Source organism: Leucoraja erinacea, chromosome 1 (genome assembly GCF_028641065.1).
Source record: "Leucoraja erinacea ecotype New England chromosome 1, Leri_hhj_1, whole genome shotgun sequence".
In the NCBI taxonomy this organism is placed as follows: domain Eukaryota; kingdom Metazoa; phylum Chordata; class Chondrichthyes; order Rajiformes; family Rajidae; genus Leucoraja; species Leucoraja erinaceus.
Window position 1 is genome coordinate 73,854,573 of NC_073377.1, and position 18,770 is coordinate 73,873,342.

General features: G+C 42.1%; 1 protein-coding gene across 11 annotated transcripts in view; it reads right to left on the reverse strand.

Annotated features, from left to right (window-relative positions):
• LOC129698412 (kelch-like protein 5) overlaps positions 1 to 18,770 on the reverse strand; it is a 100,394-nt gene that overhangs the window by 28,386 nt on the left and 53,238 nt on the right. For all 11 annotated transcript variants that reach the window (XM_055637605.1, XM_055637577.1, XM_055637573.1 and 8 more), the window contains 2 exons: positions 13,259 to 13,471; positions 495 to 681 (listed from right to left, as the gene is read on the reverse strand). In XM_055637605.1, coding sequence (XP_055493580.1) covers positions 495 to 681; positions 13,259 to 13,471 — 400 coding nt within the window. The remainder of the gene's footprint in view (positions 1 to 494; positions 682 to 13,258; positions 13,472 to 18,770) is intronic.

Sequence of the window (18,770 nt, forward strand, 5' to 3'; positions counted from 1 at the left end):
GAAAGATTTATATAGGAACCCAAGGAGCAATCTTTTCATAGAGAGTATGCTGGGTATATGGAATGAATTACCAGAGGAAACAATTGAGACAGTACGATAACAACATTTATACCAACTGCATTTCGTTGTCTCTGTACTGTACACTGACAATGACAATTAAAGTTGAATCTGAATCTGAATCGGATTTAAAAGTCGTTTTTTTACATGGATAGGAAAAAGATAGGAAAGGATAAGAGGGATATGGGCCAAGTGCAGCTTAGATGCGGTATCTTCAAAGGCACTAATGTGTTGGGCTGAAGGGCCTCTTTCTGTGCTGTTCAATTATCCGACGACTACGAGTAATGCAAGACAGCATAATGGTGCAATATAGCAGATTGTAAATTGTGTTACCTGTATCAGAAGAAAATTTAAAAATGTGCAATACTCGATAGGAAATGTCATCACCGAAATAGAAATCTGATTTTACGAGTTTCTGATTATTTAATGCTCTGTACCTTTTGTTGCATCCATTCCTCCAACTGCAAAGAGTACACCTACAGTAGACTTTCTAGGCTTAGTGCGAGGACTCTGCATCATGTTACGTCGCTCGGGTAATAGATGATATTTCATTGCTTCCATGATGAGTTTTTGGCATTCAATATCATCCCTAAGCAGCATATTGTTCTCCATGTCTGCAAGAAACTATCAAGAAGAATTCAAACTCAAACAAAATTTGTTGAAATATGCCAAATCTTTGTTCACTTTAAAAAAAAATTCATAATTATATATGAAGGGTCTCGACACGAAACATTGCCTATTTCCTTCACTCCATAAATACTGCCTTACCCGCTGAGTTTCTCCAGCATTTTTGTCTACCTTCGATTTTCCAGCATTTGCAGTTCCTTCTTAAACATCATAATTATATGTGTTCTTACTTAACACCTGGATCTTTCTTGGAACAAAATAAATACTATGACTTATTACATTCAGGTGTAAAGCCAGTAACAATGCATTCTCAAGACACACAGAATAATCTTGGGGAACTCAGCAGGTCAGACAGCATCTCTGAAGGAAAGGAATAGGTTTTGGGTCGAGACCCTTCTTCAGACTGAGAGTCAGGGGAGAGGGAAACAATTGATATAGTCAGCGATATACAGTGCCCATAATGTTTGGAACAAAGACCTATCATTTATTTATTTGCCTCTGTACTCCACAATTTGAGATTTGTAATAGAAAAAAAATCACACAATATTTTTATTCATTGTCATTTGAACCTCAAATGAGGCTCAAACAAAACTCTGTTTCTACAGCCATACAAAAAGAAACAATTTCTACAAGGCACACAAACAATTTAAGTCACACAAACATCCATCAGTGACTCTCCTCCTCACCGTGATGGAAGGCAAAGTCTTTGTGGTTAAAGTGCACATTGTCAGATTTTAAGAAAGGCCATAATTATACATTTTAGTTTCACCATATAGAAATTACAGCCGTGTTTATACATAGTCCCCCCATTTCGGGGCACCATAATGTTGGGGACACATGAGTTCACAGGTATTTGTAATTGCTCAGGTGCGTAATAATTGTCTCCTTAATGCAGGTATAAGAGAGCTCTCAGCACCTAGTCTTTCCTCCGGTCTTTACATCACCTTTGGAAACTTTTATTGCTGTTTATCAACATGAGGACCAAAGTTGTGCCAATGAAAGTCAAAGAAGCCATTATGAGACTGAGAAACAAGAATAAAACTGTTAGAGACATCAGGCTTCCATATATCAATTGTTTGGAAGAAAGAGAGCACTGGTGAGCTTACTAATCGCAAAGGGACTGGCAGGCCAAGGAAGACTTGCACAGCTGATGACAGAAGAATTATCTCTATAATAAAGAAAAATCCCCAAACACCTGTCCGACAGATCAGAAATATTCTTCAGGAGTCAGGTGTGGATTTGTCAATGATCACTGTCCGCAGAAAACTTCATGAACACAAATACAGAAGCTACACTGCAAGATGCAAACCACTGGTTAGCCAGTTTGGCCAGGTTACAGTTTGCCAAGAAGTACTTAAAGAGCAACCACAGTTCTGGAAAAAGGTCTTATAGACAGATGAGATGAAGATTAACATATGTCAGAGTGATGGCAAGAGCAACCAAAATGAAACCAAAATGTATAAAAATGGCTATTAAAATCTGACCATGTGCACTTTAACCACATGTGATTGTTTTCTATTACAACTCTCAAATTGTGTAGTACAGAGGCAAATAAATAAATGATGGGTCTTTGTCCCAAACATTATGGAGGGCATTGTAGAACAAATGAATGAAAGATATGCAAAAAAGTTATGATGATAAAGAAAACTGGCCATTGTTAGCTGTGGTCTAGCTGAGCCGACCAGAGATGTTGTCCAGAGATGTTGTCTAACCCGTAGAGTTACTCCAGCTCTTTGTGTCTATCTTTGGTTTAAACCAGCATCTGCAGTTCCTTCCTACACAATGTTATTCTGTTGGGTATCAAAAATGTGAACATATTTAGCTTATTTTTCACTCTTTCACAAAAGAAAATACCACTGGGTTGAGGGACACGTCACTTAGCAACACTCGTCCACAAACAATCCGGAGATATATGTACATAAGGAGGTAAATTGGAGGTACATAAGATTGCCCTCCAATTTACCTACTCCAGTATTCCAGAGTTTGTTGCTCAAAACCATGAACTTTGGCATTCTCTTCCAAATTCCTTTTATCTCTTATGTAGGAAAGAACTGCAGGTGCTGGTTTAAATCGAAAGTAGACACATAATGCTGGAGTAACTCGGCGGGACAGGCAGCATTTCTGGAGAGAAGGAATGGGTGAGGTTTCGGGTCGAGACCTTTCTTCAGACTGAAGAATTCCGTTTATCTCTTCAAAGCTATTTTCTCTTTAAAGACATTTCTTAAACCATATCTCCTTGAAGTTTTGTTGATTTGCAGCTTATATACAAATGTGTCAATGCCAAATTTAATGTGTGAACTCGTGTGAAGCAGTTTGGAAAACATAAATTCAAGTCGTCTTGCTATAGTGTATTTCACAAAAACCTTAAATGAACAGTCTGTACTATCTAGAAACTTTGTAAAGGCGATACTAGCAAACCGTAAAAAAAAAACACAATTCCACGCAGCTGGCTTACAGATATCCCAAAGAAAAACCGTATCAACTATCATTAAAAGCAATCACAGTAAGAATCTAATGAACAAATAAAATGACAGGATAATAGCCTGAAAATCTGTGATTATGTTAGTAGACTCCACATGTGACTTTGAAATTAGTGCCATTACGGAATTAAAGGGGGAATATGGACGAGGCCATTGAATAATTTGAAAGCAAACATGCTAGGACGAGTAACAACTAGCATCCATAAGGAGTCAACCATTAAGCATTGAAATGAGAGAGATATTGACCAAGGTGATTGTGAATCTTTGGAATTATCCACTCAGAGGGCAAGCATTGAGTATATTGAAGATGGAAATCCAAACACATTTGGACATCAGTGAATCAAGGAAATTGGGAATTGGATGGGAAAGGAGATTTGAAATAGAACATCAGCCATGATCTACTGAATGAATAAACACTGGGGGGGGACATAACACAGATATCTGCTCCAAATATGATGCTAATTTAAACCAGTCCCATCTGCCTGCACATGTACCAGCTAAATGGCTCTTATATGTTGCTATTGTATCTTCTACTGCTATATCATTTATCAGCAAGTTCCAGTAACCTATCACTCTGTAAAAGATCTTGTATAGGTCACAGATCTTATTAAAGAGAAATAATGCAGAATTCTTGGGTAATGGCATTTAAAATGGCATCAGGGCAAACGTGATTAACATGGAACAGTATAGCAGCTTATCCTGATGCCATTTTAAAATAATCTGATGCCTGCACAATGGTATATATCCCTCCGTCCCCTGCCTGTTCATGTGCCTGTCTAAATCTTCTGAAATGTTGCTTTTGTATCTGTTCTTGCACCTCGTTGGCAGTGCATTCCAGGCACCTACCATTTTGTCTAAAAATTGCATAATTTTGCATAATTCCATTAATTTTGCACCTCTCACCTTAAAGTTTTGACCTCCAGCATTTGACATTTCCACCTTAGGAAAAGACTGACTTTCTACCCTATCTGGGCCTCATAATTTTATATACTATAGTTTACTATTGCTCTTATAATTTAAAAAAATGTCTTACTTGATTGATCTTTCAAAGTGAAAACTTGTTAAGATAGTGGTAGAATTATCTTTAGATAGACACAAAAATCTGGAGTAACTCAGCGGGACAGGCAGCATCTCTGGAGAGAAGGAATGGGTGACGTTTCGGGTCGAGACCCTTCTTCAGAGTTATTTTTGCAGGTCGCAGAAAGTGAGACGAGACAATGGATCCATAATAGAGAGTCCAACATTTGAAAAACCCAAGCACTGACATGTAGTATAAATACATGCTGAATATAATCAGACTTTTATGGCACAGGAGGTTATTTGATTCACTGTGTGCACTGGGAGAGAAAGCAGCATGGGGGAGAATCTAAATGACAGATTTATGAAAATATGTGAACCTTCAAGCAGAATTTTAAGGGAACCTTCAAGCAGAATTTTATATCTGCTTTTGCAGATCCAAAGCATAGTGTGAAATTTGATGGATGACTTTTGTCATTTTTCATCACGGTGCAATAAATCAAATAAATGCAGCAATTACAAGTTTGACTGCACGCTTCCTGTCGAGAAAAAAAAATTATTACCCAAGGCCATCAGGAAAAAGCTCCTCACCTCAGATCAAAAGCAAGATATGAAGGACATTAATAAAACAACTTACTCTCTCAATCATTCTTGAAGTTCAGTGACCAAAAGTACCAGATTTAAAAATTACATTAAAACTGCAGTCGTGAGAAATTTGAAATAAAAGCAGAAAATGCTGGAAACATTCAGCAGGTCAGTCTGCGGAAACGGATCTGGAGTTAATATTTTAGGTTGCAGAACTGGGAGAGAGAAAATAAATTAGTATTAAGTTGCAGGGAGGGTGGGGAGGGATGGATAGGATAACGGCAATATTTCTGATACAATGAGGCCAGTATTGACACAGAGACAAGCTGTAAACAAGGTCATCTGGCTGACAATAGACAATAGGTGCAGAAGTAGGCCATTCGGCCCTTCGAGCTGGCACCGCCATTCACTGTGATCATGGCTGATCATCCACACTCAGTACCCCGCTCCTGCCTTTTCCCCATATCCCTTGACTCTGTTATCTTGAAGAGCTCTATCCAATTCATTCTTGAAAGCATACAGAGAATTGGCCTCCACTGCCTTCTGAGGCAGAGAATTCCACAGATTCACAACCCTCTGTGTGAAAAAGTTTTCCTCATCTCCGCTCTAAAAGGCTTACCTCATATTCTTAAACTGTGGCCTCTGTTTCTGGACTCCCCCAACGTCGGGAACATGTTTCCTGCCTCTAGCGTGTCCAAACCCTTAATAATCTTATATGTTTCAATAAGATCTTCTCTCATCCTTCTAAATTGCAGAGTATAAAAGCCCAGCCGCTCCCTTCTATCAACATATGACAGTCACGCCATCCCGGGAATTAAGCTCGTGAACCTATGCTGTACTCACTCAACAGCAAGAATGTCCTTCCTCAAATTTGGAGATCAAAACTGCACACAATGCTCCAGGTGTGGTCTCACTAGGGCCCTGTACATCTGCAGAAGGACCTCTTTGCTCCCATACTCAACTCCTCTTGCTATGAAGGCCAACATGCCATTCGCTTTCTTCACTGCCTGCTGTACCTGCATGCTTACTTTCAGTGATTAATGAACAAGGACCTCCAGATCTCGTTGTACTTCCCCTTTTCCCAACTTGACACCATTCAGATAATAATCTGCCTTCCTTTTTTTGCCACCAAAGTGGATAACCTCACATTTATCCACATTAAACTGCACCTGCCATGCATCTGCCCACTCACTCAAACTGTCCAAGTTACCCTGCATCCTCATAGCATCAATAGACAATAGGTGCAGTAGGCCATTCGGCTCTTCGAGCCATTCAATGTGATCATGGCTGATCATCACCAATCAGTACCCCGTTTCTGCCTTCTGCCCATATTCCCTGACTCTGCTATTTTTAAGAGCCCTATCTAGCTTTCTTTTGAAAGCATCCAGAGAACCTGCCTCCACCTCCCTCTGAGGCAGATAATTCCACATCCTCCTCACAGTTCACACTGCCACCCAGTTTTGTGTCATCTGCAAATTTGCTAATGTTACTTTTAATCCCTTCATCTAAATCATTAATGTATATTGTAAATAGCTGCGGTCCCAGCTCCGAGCATTGCAGTACCCCACTAGTCACTGCCTGCCATTCTGCCTTTTAATCCCTACTCTTTGTTTCCTGTCTGCCAACCAATTTTCTATCCATGTCAGTACCCTACCCCAATACCATGTGCTCTAAATTTGCCCACTTATCACCTATGTGGGACCTTATCAAATGTTTTCTGAAAGTCCAGGTACACGACATTCGTGTGCGTACGGGGCGTCGAAGGACGAGAAGCTGAAGCCAAGAATTGGAAGCCAAAATACCGAACGGAAACGACGCCGAAAAGCCAAATACGTGACGCCGAAAAGCCAGATAAAGGAAGACGTCTCCAGGGACAGCATTTGTCCAAGACATTGCCAGCGATTGGTCCAGACGCCACATCCATCACATCACTGGCCGGAGGGTGGGGGGCAATTTATATTTTCCTTTGCCGCGTTTGGACTGCCAAAGATCATAGAGCGGATCATTACTCTCTCTCGATCAATAGATAGGAGAGGGAGAGGGGGGGGGGAGGGGAGAGAGGGGGGGGGGAGGAGGGGGGGGAGGGAGGAGGGGGGGGGGGAGGGGAGGGGAGGGGAGGGAAGGGGGGGGGGGGGGGGGGGGGGGGTGGGGGGAGGGGGGGGGGGGGGGGGGGGGGAGAGGGGGAGGGAGAGGGAGAGGGAGAGGGAGAAGGGAGGGAGGGAGAGAGATTCCAGCCTCTTAACCCCAAGCACCACCATGGCAGATCAACGTTTACAAAAATAATCCACTCTATGATCGTTGGCAGGCCAAAAGCGGCGAAGGAAAATTAAAAATACCCCCCACCCTCCCGCCTCCCACGGCCAGTGATGTCATGGACGCGGGGTCTGGACCAATTGCTGACAAGGTCTTGGACAAATCCTGTCCCCGGAGACGTCCTGTACGTTTTTTGGCTTTTCGGCGTTGGGTATTTGGATTTTCGGCGTTGCGCCCGTTCGTTTATTTGGCTTTGGCTTCTCGTTCTTCGACGCACCGTCCGGGTACCCACTACACCCACTGGCCCTCGCTTGTCCATTTTCCTAGTTACATCCTCAAAAAATTGCAGAAGATTAGTCAAGCATGATTTCCCCTTCGTAAATCCATGCTGACTCAGGCCGATCCTGCTACTGCTATCTAAATGTGCTGCTATTTCATCTTTTATAATTGACTCCAACATCTTCCCCACCACCGATGTCAGGGTAACTGGTCTATAATTCTCTTCTGCCTTTCATTAAAAAGTAGGATGACATTAGCTATCGTCCAATCCACAGGAACTGATCCTGAATCCATAGAACATTGGAAAATGATCACCAATGCGTCCACGATTTCTTGAGCCACTTCCATAAGTACCCTGGGATGCAGGTCATCAGGCTCTGGGGATTTATCAGCCTTCAGTCCCATCTGTCTACCCAACACCATTTCCTGTCTAATGTGAATTTCCTTCAGTTCCTCCATCACTCTAGATCCTCTGGCCACTACTATATCAGGGAGATTGTTTGTGTCTTCCTTAGTGAAGACGGATTCAAAGTACCTGTTCAACTCGTCTGCCGTTTCCTTGTTCCCCTTCATAAACTCACCTATTTCAGTCTTCAAGGGTCCATCTTTGGTCTTAACTATTTTTTTCCTCTTCACATACCTAAAGCTTTTACTATCCTCCTTTATATTATTGGCTTGCTTACCTTAGTACCTCATCTTTTATTGCCTTTTTAGTTACCTTCTGTTGCTCTTTAAAAGTTTCCCAACCCTCTGGCTTCCCGCTCATCTTTGCTATGTTATACTTCTTCTCTTTGATTTTTACGCTGTCCCTGACTATCCCTTGTCAGCCACGGTTGCCCCTTACTCCCCTTGGAATCTTTCTTCCTCTTTGGAATGAATTGATCCTGCACCTTCTGTATTATTCCCAGAAATACCTGCCATTGTTGTTCCATTGTCATTCCTGCTTGGGTATCTTTCCAGTCAACTTAGGCCAGCTCCTCCCTCATGGCGCAATAGTCCCCTTTGTTCAACTGTAACACTGATACTTCCGATTTTCCCATCTCCCTATGAAATTATAGATTAAAACTTATCATCATTATACTGTCACTACCTCCTAATGGCTCCTTTACCTCGAGTTCCCTTATCAAATCCAGTATATTACATAACACCAAATCCAGAATTGCCTTCTCCCTGGTAGGCTCCAGTACAAACTGCTCTAGGAATCCATCACGGAGGCACTCCACAAACTCCCTTTCTTGCGGTCCAGTATCAACCTGATTTTCCCAGTCTACCTGCATGTTGAAATCTCCCATAACAACCGTAGCATTACCTTTACGACATTTTACGACCAAATTTAAATCTTGATTCAACTTGCACCCTATATCAAGGCTACTGTTTGGGGGGGGGAGGCAGTAGATAAGTCCCATTAGGGTCTTTTTACCCTTACAATTCCTCAGTTCTATCCATACTGACTCTACATCTCCTGTTTCGATGTCACCCCTCGCAAGGGACAGAATTTCATTCCTCACCAACAGAGCTACCCCACTCTCTCTGCCCACCTGTCTGTCTTTCCGATAGGATGTATACCCTTGAATATTCAGTTCCCTGCCCTGGTCCTCTTGCAGCCATGTCTCTGTAATTCACCCAAAATATTATTTGCCAATTTCTAACTGAGCCTCAAGCTCATTCACTTTATTTCTTATACTTTGCGCATTCATATAAAACACTTTAACTTCGGTATTCACCTCCCCTCTATTGACCCTCTATTGACCGCTCACTATTGGGCCTGACATTACTCTCTTATCCCTTCTCGAACTTTCCTTCCCATTAATTCGAAAGTCTTTTGTAACTTTTCTTGTACTCACTTCCACTTCAACTCCATCTTTATACTCCCAATTTGTTAATCCCTCCCCCCCCCACTATTTAGTTCAAACCCACATGTGTAGCACTAGCAAACCTGCCTGCCAGAATGTTGGTCCCCCTCCAGTTAAGGTGTAACCCGTCCCTTTTGTACAGGTTGATGGATGAGGGAGAGAAAAAATTGGTGTAGACTATGAGATGCGGGAAAATAAAGCGTGAATATAGATAAAGGAATGAAAAAGCTGTGTAATGCAGGGTGTAGGATATGCCAAGTTGGTCAGGCTGTACTAATGAAGATGGAACAACCAAGTCAAACTGCAATACAGTAGGGATAGGCCCTCCGACTCAGCCCATCCAGGCTGACCAAAATGTCGACCTGTTCTAGTTTGCCTGCGTTTGGCCCATATCCCTCTCAACCTTTTCTATCCACGCATCAATATCTTAGATGGATGACCTGGCCTGTTCTGCTACAGACAGAAGTAAGTAAGTACTTTTTATTTATATAGCTACTTTTAAATCAAATCACGTTGAAGCCAAAGTGCTTTACAGAGAAGAAATCAGATTACCATACATCCATATAAAATTAAAAAAAAGACACAACACACTATAGAATTTAACATGAACGCCCCCCCACAGCAGAATCACTTTCCACTGTGAGGGAAGGCACTAAAAATTCCAGTCCACCTCCTCTTAGTTCACCCGAGGTCGGGGCCTATTTGAGGCCTCCACAGTTGCTGCAACGGCGGCCCGATGTCATAGGCCCTCTAACCGGATGATGGAGTTCCGGCGTCGGGAGAACACTCTTCAGCGGCATTGGAGTAACAGGAATGGCCGCTTCCTCCCCGGAGACTGCGGCTCCCGAAGTCCACAGGCCGCGCTGGTCGGAGCCTGACGAGAGATCCCAGGCCCCGCGGTGTTTGAAATCAGTGCCACCCGCGTCTGGACGCCTGCAGCCACAGCTCCGCGATGTTCCCATCGGCGGTCTTCAGCCCTCCGGAGCCCCACACGGCGACCCGGGCAAGGCATCGCCCACTCCATGACGGTGCCTCAGCGCTGTGCCGCCGCCAAAGCTACAGTCCCAGCCGGTCCCAGCACGAAACGCCGCTCCAGTCCCGCTGGCAGGCCGCATGGAGAGGGCAAAAATGTGACTCGGAGGAAAGCCGCATCTCCGACCAGGTAGGACTCAGAAAATAGTTTCCACCTTCCCCCTGCCCCCCCCCCTCCCTCCCCCACATAAAAAGACTAGACCTCCAAAATAAAAGTTTTTTGAACACTAAAAAGGGTGAAAAGACGGACTAATGGGTGAGCTACCTGAAGTTGTGGGATGTGATCCAATCTAGAAGGCTGCAAGGTGATAAGGTGCAAACTTGTTGGTCCTCAAGTTTAAGTTGGGCATCTTTATACAGTGTCACAAGGTCATAAGTGACAGGAGCAGAATTAGGCCATTCGGCCCATCAAGTCTACTCTGCCATTCAATCATGGCTGATCTATCTTTCCTCTTAACCCCATTCTCCTGCCTTCTCCCCTCAGACACCCTGACAGTGTTGGAGGACACATACAAAGAAGGTAGAGTGGAATAAGAAGGGGAATTCTAGGCAACAGGAAGCTGAGGCCCCCTCCTATGAACTAAATACAGATGCTCCACAATGCAGTCATCCATTTTGTTTGGTTTCTCCAATTTCAATGCAGAGCAATAGGAGATTTCCTTTAGTAGACATTTGCTGTCTCATTTATTGGTCACATGATTTCATCCTAGTTTTCCAGAATAAAATAAAATAATACTATTCTCATTAGGTTGGGGAGTTTAACAGTGTTACGGCGTAGCAATGCTGATTATGATTCACGTTTTTCAATTTTTTTTTTGTTCAGATCAGGTAATGTAGCATTAAACGGCTCTTTGGATCAGAAAATATAAAAGGAGAATGTCAGAAATGTTATGAAACAAGGAAGTTGAAATGTTACATGCCTAACCCACTGTTACACACAAATTGGTTTCACTGCCTTTTAATGGTTTGAGGCAGCCTAGCAGGTGCCCAAACACAATTTGTGAAAGATCTCCAATTGCGAGGATCATGGAGCAGTATTTTAGGATGTCCTTGTTTATTGCTGCTCTCAGCTTCAACATAGCGTTCTCCAGCATTTCTTGAATGACAATTCTTAAAGAGATATAGTGCAACACAAAAAAAATGCAGAGCAAACTACTGGAGAGTGTTACCACCAAAGATAAATTATATATTGATGGAATAGTTGCAGGGGTTGGTTGGAGATTGCTCCAATTGGCTCAGTGAGACTGAGCAGGCTGCTGGAGTTGAGTGATAGCAGGAGGCCAGTTCTATATACAAGTTGACACCAGATGCCCTTCTAGACTACAGACTGACAATACTGGGAAGAGATTGCCAAGGAGGTTTTGAAGGACCAAAGTATGGCCACTGAAGGCCTGGATTTTTGAGAGTTGATAATGCCAGAAAATATTACAGTGCTCATGTGAAGAGAAGGTAGATAGTCTTCTCTCCCAAGTGTGGAGTTGGGTTTCCATTTCACGTATTAATGAATAGCAAATTGTAAGATGCAGCACAACATCAGTAACAGCCTGAGGAAGTTGGGTATAACTCAGTGGTTCCCAACGTGGGGCGTACGCCCCACAGGGGGGCAATTTGATTTTTAAGGGGGGCAATTGAGCGCGACTGAGGAGGTCTGGGTCCAAATTTTCGATTTTTATTTTTTTGGATTTTCCATCAGGTAAACATATGTAGTTTATGTTTCAGATGTTATTTTGAGTAAATAATTTTTTGGGGGTAAAAAAGGTCTTTATTGTGTAGTTATTACATAATCACCGCGCCATCGCTCTTCATGCACGTCGCACGAAGCGCGTGAGGTCATGGGAGAACCTTATTTATTGAATTGGATTTAGAAGTTCATTTTTTAAATGATAAGAATTATATATCACCACATGGGGGGGGGGGCATCAGGATTTTAGAGGTGATTAGGTGGGGCATGGCCAAAAAAAGGTTGGGAACCACTGGTATAACGACCTTGATCTCAAAGCACAACCAGCATACACGAGGGTGTATCTGGAGATAAACGGGACGACGACCAGTTTATATTGTGTGTGTGTGTGTGTGTGTGTGTGTGTGTGTGTGTGTGTGTGTGTGTGTGTGTGTGTGTGTGTGTGTGTGTGTGTGTGTGTGTGTGTGTGTGTGTGTGTGTGTGTGTGTGTGTGTGTGTGTGTGTGTGTGTGTGTGTGTGTGTGTGTGTGTGTGTGTGTGTGTGTGTGTGTGTGTGTGTGCAAAACACTTGACCATTCTGGCCCTAACCCTAACCTCACCAGTCTGAAAGGCAACCATCTCACTGAAAATTCATTTTGCGTCTTGGATTACTGTTGACATAATTTGGGAGAACATTTTATGCCAGAATAAAGTGCAAAGGCAAATGAAAACCCTAGCAGAAAGTCAGTTTGTACTTCCAAATGGATGCCAAGCCTCAAAGACACGTGTTGAAAATTGGCCACTGCATCTGGTCAATTTTCAATGACACGCTACTGTTTTTATTGGAGTTGTGGAAGGCTATTTCTATCTTGATAACTACCAAATTAAAAAGTATGCGAGTTTAAAAATATTTTAAATTACACTATTTGATGAATCAATCTATTTGATTTACATCTTTAGCATCAGGTCTTTAAAAATGTACTTGCATCTTAGTGTATCGCAATCAAGGCTACCTTTTTAAATGGACATCACATGGCAGAGATATGGACCTTGCACAAAATCAGTAACACATCAGGTACATGGATGGGACAGGTTTGGAGTGATATGGAGATGGGACTAGTGTAGCTGGGACATGTTAGCCGGTGTGGACAAGTTGGGCCGAAAGGTCTTTCCACACTGTATCACTCTATGACAAAGACAAATGTAATTCTTATATCATTTGGATATTTTAATAAAACTTCACCCATCAGAATTAACTTAAAATTAAAACGCAGCACCATGTTACTTGCTTGTATTATCCTATTGAAAATGCTAATGACTTGTTCTTTCTAAAATGAAATGTTTGTTAAATACTGTTGATGAAGATCATGTCCATGTAATGACTCAATAGATTGATGGCACTTTTTTTTAATTTACCTGAGGACAGAGGAGAGGAAGTCTGATGTATGCCAGCAGTTTGCTGAGTTCTTTTTGCCTGGTATCTGCATCATGCCGCACCCAGCTGAGCAATGCATTTAATATAGTTTCTTCATCTGGTATATTCATATCATCACTTGCCAGCAGTTTAACAATCTCATTTGCTGGCAGCAGTAGAAACTCTTGATTCCTTATCACGTCCATGAAATGTTCCTAAAACAAAAGGATTATTAACCCATATTAATTCCCAGCAGATTAAGTGCAAACTATAATGGGATTAAAAACGCACCTATAATTCCGTTTTTCTCACAACAAATGCAAAATTATTGCTTGAAATTACTGCACGCAAGTAAAAATGAAGCAAATCAATCATGCCTTCTTCCATTTTTATAAATTCAACTGATGTACTTTCATTATTTATAACATGGTGAAATCACAAAACCAAACACATTCATCACAGTAGCACACAATCAGCTGACTAAGAGTTTACTGAGATAGTTCAGTCATTATAAACTGTATGCATTATATGAAAACTGCAAAGGTTGCAAATCTAAAATAAAAAGAGTGCATTGTAGTCTGCCTCCAAAATTAAAATGCATTTTCAATGTTATGTCACTTCTACTTTCATGGAGTCACAGCACGAAAACAGATCCTTCAGCCTCAACTCTACCGTGCCAACAAGATGCCCAATTTAAACTTGACCCATTTGCCCGGTTCTGGCAAATATCCCTCCAAATCTTTCCTATCGACGCACCTGTCCAAATGTCTTTTCAATGTCATTGTTGTTTCTGCCTCAACAACTTTCTCTGGCAGCTTGTACGTGAGAAAGTTAAAATAAAGTTGTCCGTCGGATTTCTGTTATGTCTTTCCCCTTTCACCTTAAACCTATGCCTAGTTTTTGAGTCCCCTAGCCTGAGAAAAAGATTGTCGATTCAGATTATTGATTACCATCATGATTTTATACACAGACATGATGACTGTGGTCCAGAACATAGAACAATATAGTACGGTAACTGGCTCTTCAGCCTGCAATGTCTGAGCTGAAGTAGTTGCCAGGTTAAACTAATCTCCTCTGCCATGCACATGTCCCACATCTCTCTATTCCCTGCATATCCATGTGCCTATCTAAAAGTCTCGTAAATGGTATACTCATATTTGCCTCCATACCACTCCTGGCAGCATGTTTCAGGAACCCACCATGCTCTATTAAAAAGCTTGCCCTGCACATCTCCTTTAAACTGTTCCCCTCTCATGTTAAAGCTCTGCCCTCTAGATCTTGCCATTTACACCCTGAGAACAAGGTTCTGCCTGTCTACCCCTTCTATGCCTCTCATAATTTTATATTTCTATCAGGTCTTTTCTCAACTTCTGACATTTGATTGAAAACAATCCAAGTTTGTCCAACCTCTCCTTCTAGGCGAGGCCTTCTAATCCAGGCAGCATTCTGGCAAACCACCTTTACAGCCTCTCCCAAATCTCCACATCATTCATGTAATAAGGCAACCAGAACAGCACAAGACTTCAAATGCAGCCTAACCAAAGTCCTATAAGGCTGTAACTTACTTCCTGTTTCTTATACTCAATGGCCCGATCAATAAAGGCATGCATAGCATACACCTTCTTTCCCACGCTACTTACTTTGTTTTTCGTCAGTTATTGCTAGATGCTGAGAATGTGTGGAAATATTTCCTCAGCAAGTGGTCATCTCTGGAACTCTTTGACACAGAGGGTAGTTGATGAAGTTCATTGGCTATATTTAAAGGGAGTTAGATGTGGCCCTTTTGGCTAAGGGGATCAGGGGGTATCAGAGAAGGCAGGTACAACTGATTGGATGATCAGCCATGATCCTTTGAATGGCAGTTACGCTCGAAGGGCACGAATGGCCTACTCCTGCACCTATTTCTATGTTTCGTTTCTAAAATACCCAACTCTTTGACACAAGGGAGCATGAAATGTGACAAATCTTCCAATAAACACATTACACTTTTGGTTTTCTAATTAAAATCATTTAAGCCGATACAAATATTATACGCTGCCACGACCTTTTACACTTTACGAAAAGGATTGCACCAATATAGTCAGCATATTTATCGCTGGAAACACAGAACTGTACGAAGAACTGTACAGCACAGGAACAAACGTTTCAGCCCATGGTCAGTGCGGAACATGATGCCAAATTAAAGTAATTCCTAGGCAGACAGAAGTGCTGGAGAAACTCAGCGGGTGCAGCAGCATCTATGAAGCAAAGGAACTCTTCCTCAGACTGATGTGAGAGTGGGTGATGAAGGAAGAGGTGGAGCCAGTGGGCTGAGGGAGAGGGTGCAAACTGCCCAAGCGAAATATGAGGTGCTGCTCCTCCAATTTCCGGTGGTCCTCACTCTGGCCATGGAGGAGGCCCAGGACAGAAAGGTTGGATTCAGAATAGGAGGGGGAGTTGAAGTGCTGACCCACTGGGAAATCAGGTTGGTTATTGCGAACCGAGCGGAGGTGTTCGGCGAAGCGATCGCCAAGCCTACGCTTGGTCTCCCCAATGTACTCTGGCTGCACCGCAGAGAACAGGAAAGCTCTCCAACGCGTCATTAAGACTGCTGAGAGGATCACTGGCACCCAGCTCCCCAGACTGGAGGACATCTACCGGACCCGCTGCATCCGGAGGGTCAAGGGCATCATTAGAGACAGCACACACCCTGGACACTGCCTCTTCACCCCCCTGCCCTCAGGAAGACGATACAGGACACTGAGCGCCCGCACGACAAGACTAAAAAACAGCTTCTACCATAGAGCTGTGACACTACTGAACTCTATCCCCCTCCCACACTGATTCCCCCCCTCTCTCTCACACACCCGCCCATACTCCTATATGTTTATAGTCTAATTTTTTAATAGTTCTTTTTTAAACGTATTTTTATACTCATATTCCTGTGCAGCTGGAGGACTGCTCCAACAAAATTTTGTTGTCTTGTACAATGACAATAAAGATTATTATATATTATTATATTATTATTATTATGTAGAGCAGCTGACATCTAGAGCAGCGGATGCAATAGATGAGGTTGGAGGAGGTGCAGGTGAACCTCTGCCGCACCTGCAAAGACTGCTTGGGTCCTTGAATGGAGTCAAGGGGGTAGGTAAAGCGACAAGTGTAGCATTTCTTGCGGTTGTAAAGGGAAAGTGCCCGGAGAGGGGGTAGTTCGGGTGGGAAGGGACAAATTCCTTTTCCCTGCACATGATCCATTTCCTTGCATTTTCTGCCAATCAATGTGCATACCTAACATTTTCTAAAACACAATTTTTGTATCTGCTTGCACCACCAACCCAAGCAGTATGCTCCAGGCACTTACTGTATATACTGCTACAACTTTTGCCAAAAGGATCTCTGTATTTTGAAGGATAAACATTTGCTTTATTTTACAGACTTAGTATGTTTGTTGTTTGCTGCTAACAAATACATTAATGATATTTGTCTTCTATCCAAACAAATGGAAGACAGTGATTTACATATTTACGTAATCATCAAGGCAGATGCTACATCATCCATTTACAATCCACTTGAAATTTGCATCACAGTAGCCTTGCACAGCTATTGAGCAGCCAGTGCGCTGACATCCCATGATTGGTCATCCATTGTGAAAGCAGAAAATGAGAAGCTTGCAATTGAAAGTCCCACTCATTATTTTTTTGGCAACCCAAAGCCTCTTATTGAAACATATGGAACTGCAGATGCTGGTAAACAAAAAACACAAAAAGTGCTGGAGTAACTGAACGGGTCTGGCAGCATCTCTGAAGAACGAGGCTAACCGATGATTCAGGTTGGGATAAGATAAGAGGTGAAGATAGTAATTAGTGACAACTGAGACACACTTCCAATCTGAGAGTTTTGCAAAACCATCCATCATTTGATGTTTTGTAATTGTAAAAAGAACAGTACCTGCAGCACTAAAGCCCATGGGCTTAAATATATTTGTAATGGGACTGTGGTCATTATAATCACACTATACATGAGGGCTTTTAATGGAACTGTGAAGTCAGATGAGTCAGTGGTAGAAGAAGAATACGGCTGGTAAATTGAATCTGGCATCAATAAAAAGTTCTGTTGTCCATTTTATGCGGACACCAAAAGGAATTCAATCTTCATATTTCAACATCAGTTCCTTTGGACATTAAGGACATATATCAATTGTTTAAGACTCTTGAATAACAATAAGCTTTTGGGATTCACTTTAAACTCTCATAGTAAATACAGGCAATAAAAGGAAACCATAGGAACAGACACAAATATTGGTACAAAAAAAGTAACTACTGGAGGAAGCATTTGTGGAGGGAAATGGACAGATGATGTTTCGTCGAACCCTTCAAGACTGGAGTCGAGGGGTGAAAGCTGGTAGAAAGAGGCGAGGGAAAGCAGTGGGATAACAGCTAGCAAGTGATGGTGGAGAGGCATGAAACTCCAGATGATGGAATCTTGACCAGGAAGGGTTAATTGATTAAAAAAATTCCCTCAGAATTTAGGAGAATCCAATTGTGAGATGTTACAATAGTTTTGAATTAAAGGTGTTCAGATTAATGAAATTTTGTTAAGAATAAATATTCCAGAAAATGATGATTAAGAATACATTGCCCTCCATAATGTTTGGAACAGACCCATTTATTTATTTGCCTCTGTACTCCACAATTTGAGATTTATAATAGAAAAAAAATCACATGTGGTTAAAATGCACTTTGTCATGTTTTAATAAAGGCCATTTTTACACATTTTAGTTTCACCATGTAGAAATTACAGCAGGGTTTATATATATAGTACCCCCATTTCAGGGCACCATAATGTTTGGGACATAGCAATCTCATGTAAATGAAAGTAGTCATGTTTAGTATTTTGGTGCATATCCTTTGCATGCAATGGCAGCTTGAAGTCTGCGATTCATGGACATCACCAGTTGCTGGGTGTCTTCTCTGGTGATGCTCTGTCAGGCCTGTATTGCAGCCATCTTTAGCTTATGCTTGTTTTGGGGGCTAGTCCCCTTCAGCTTATAAAAAGCATGCTCATTTGGGTTCAGATCGGGTGATTGACTTGGCCACTCAAGAATTTACCATTTTGTAGCTTTGAAAAACTCCTTTGGTGCTTTAGCAGTATGTTTGAAATCATTGTCTTGCTGTAGAATAAACTGCCGGCCAATGAGTTTTGAGGCATTTGTTTGAACTTGAGCAGATAGGATGTGTCTATACACTTCAGAATTCATTATGCTACTACCATCAGCAGTTGTATCATCAATGAAGATAAGTGAGCCAGTGCCTTCAGCAGCCATATATGCCCAGGTCATAATGCCCCCACCACCATGTTTCACAGATGAGGTGGTATGTTTTGGTTCTTGGGCAGTTCCTTCTCTCCTCCATACTTGCTCATGCCATCACTCTGACATAAATTAATCTGCGTGTCATCTGTCCACAAGACTTTTTCTCTAGAACTATGGTTTCTCTTTTAAGTAATTTTTGGCAAACTGTAACCTGGCCATCC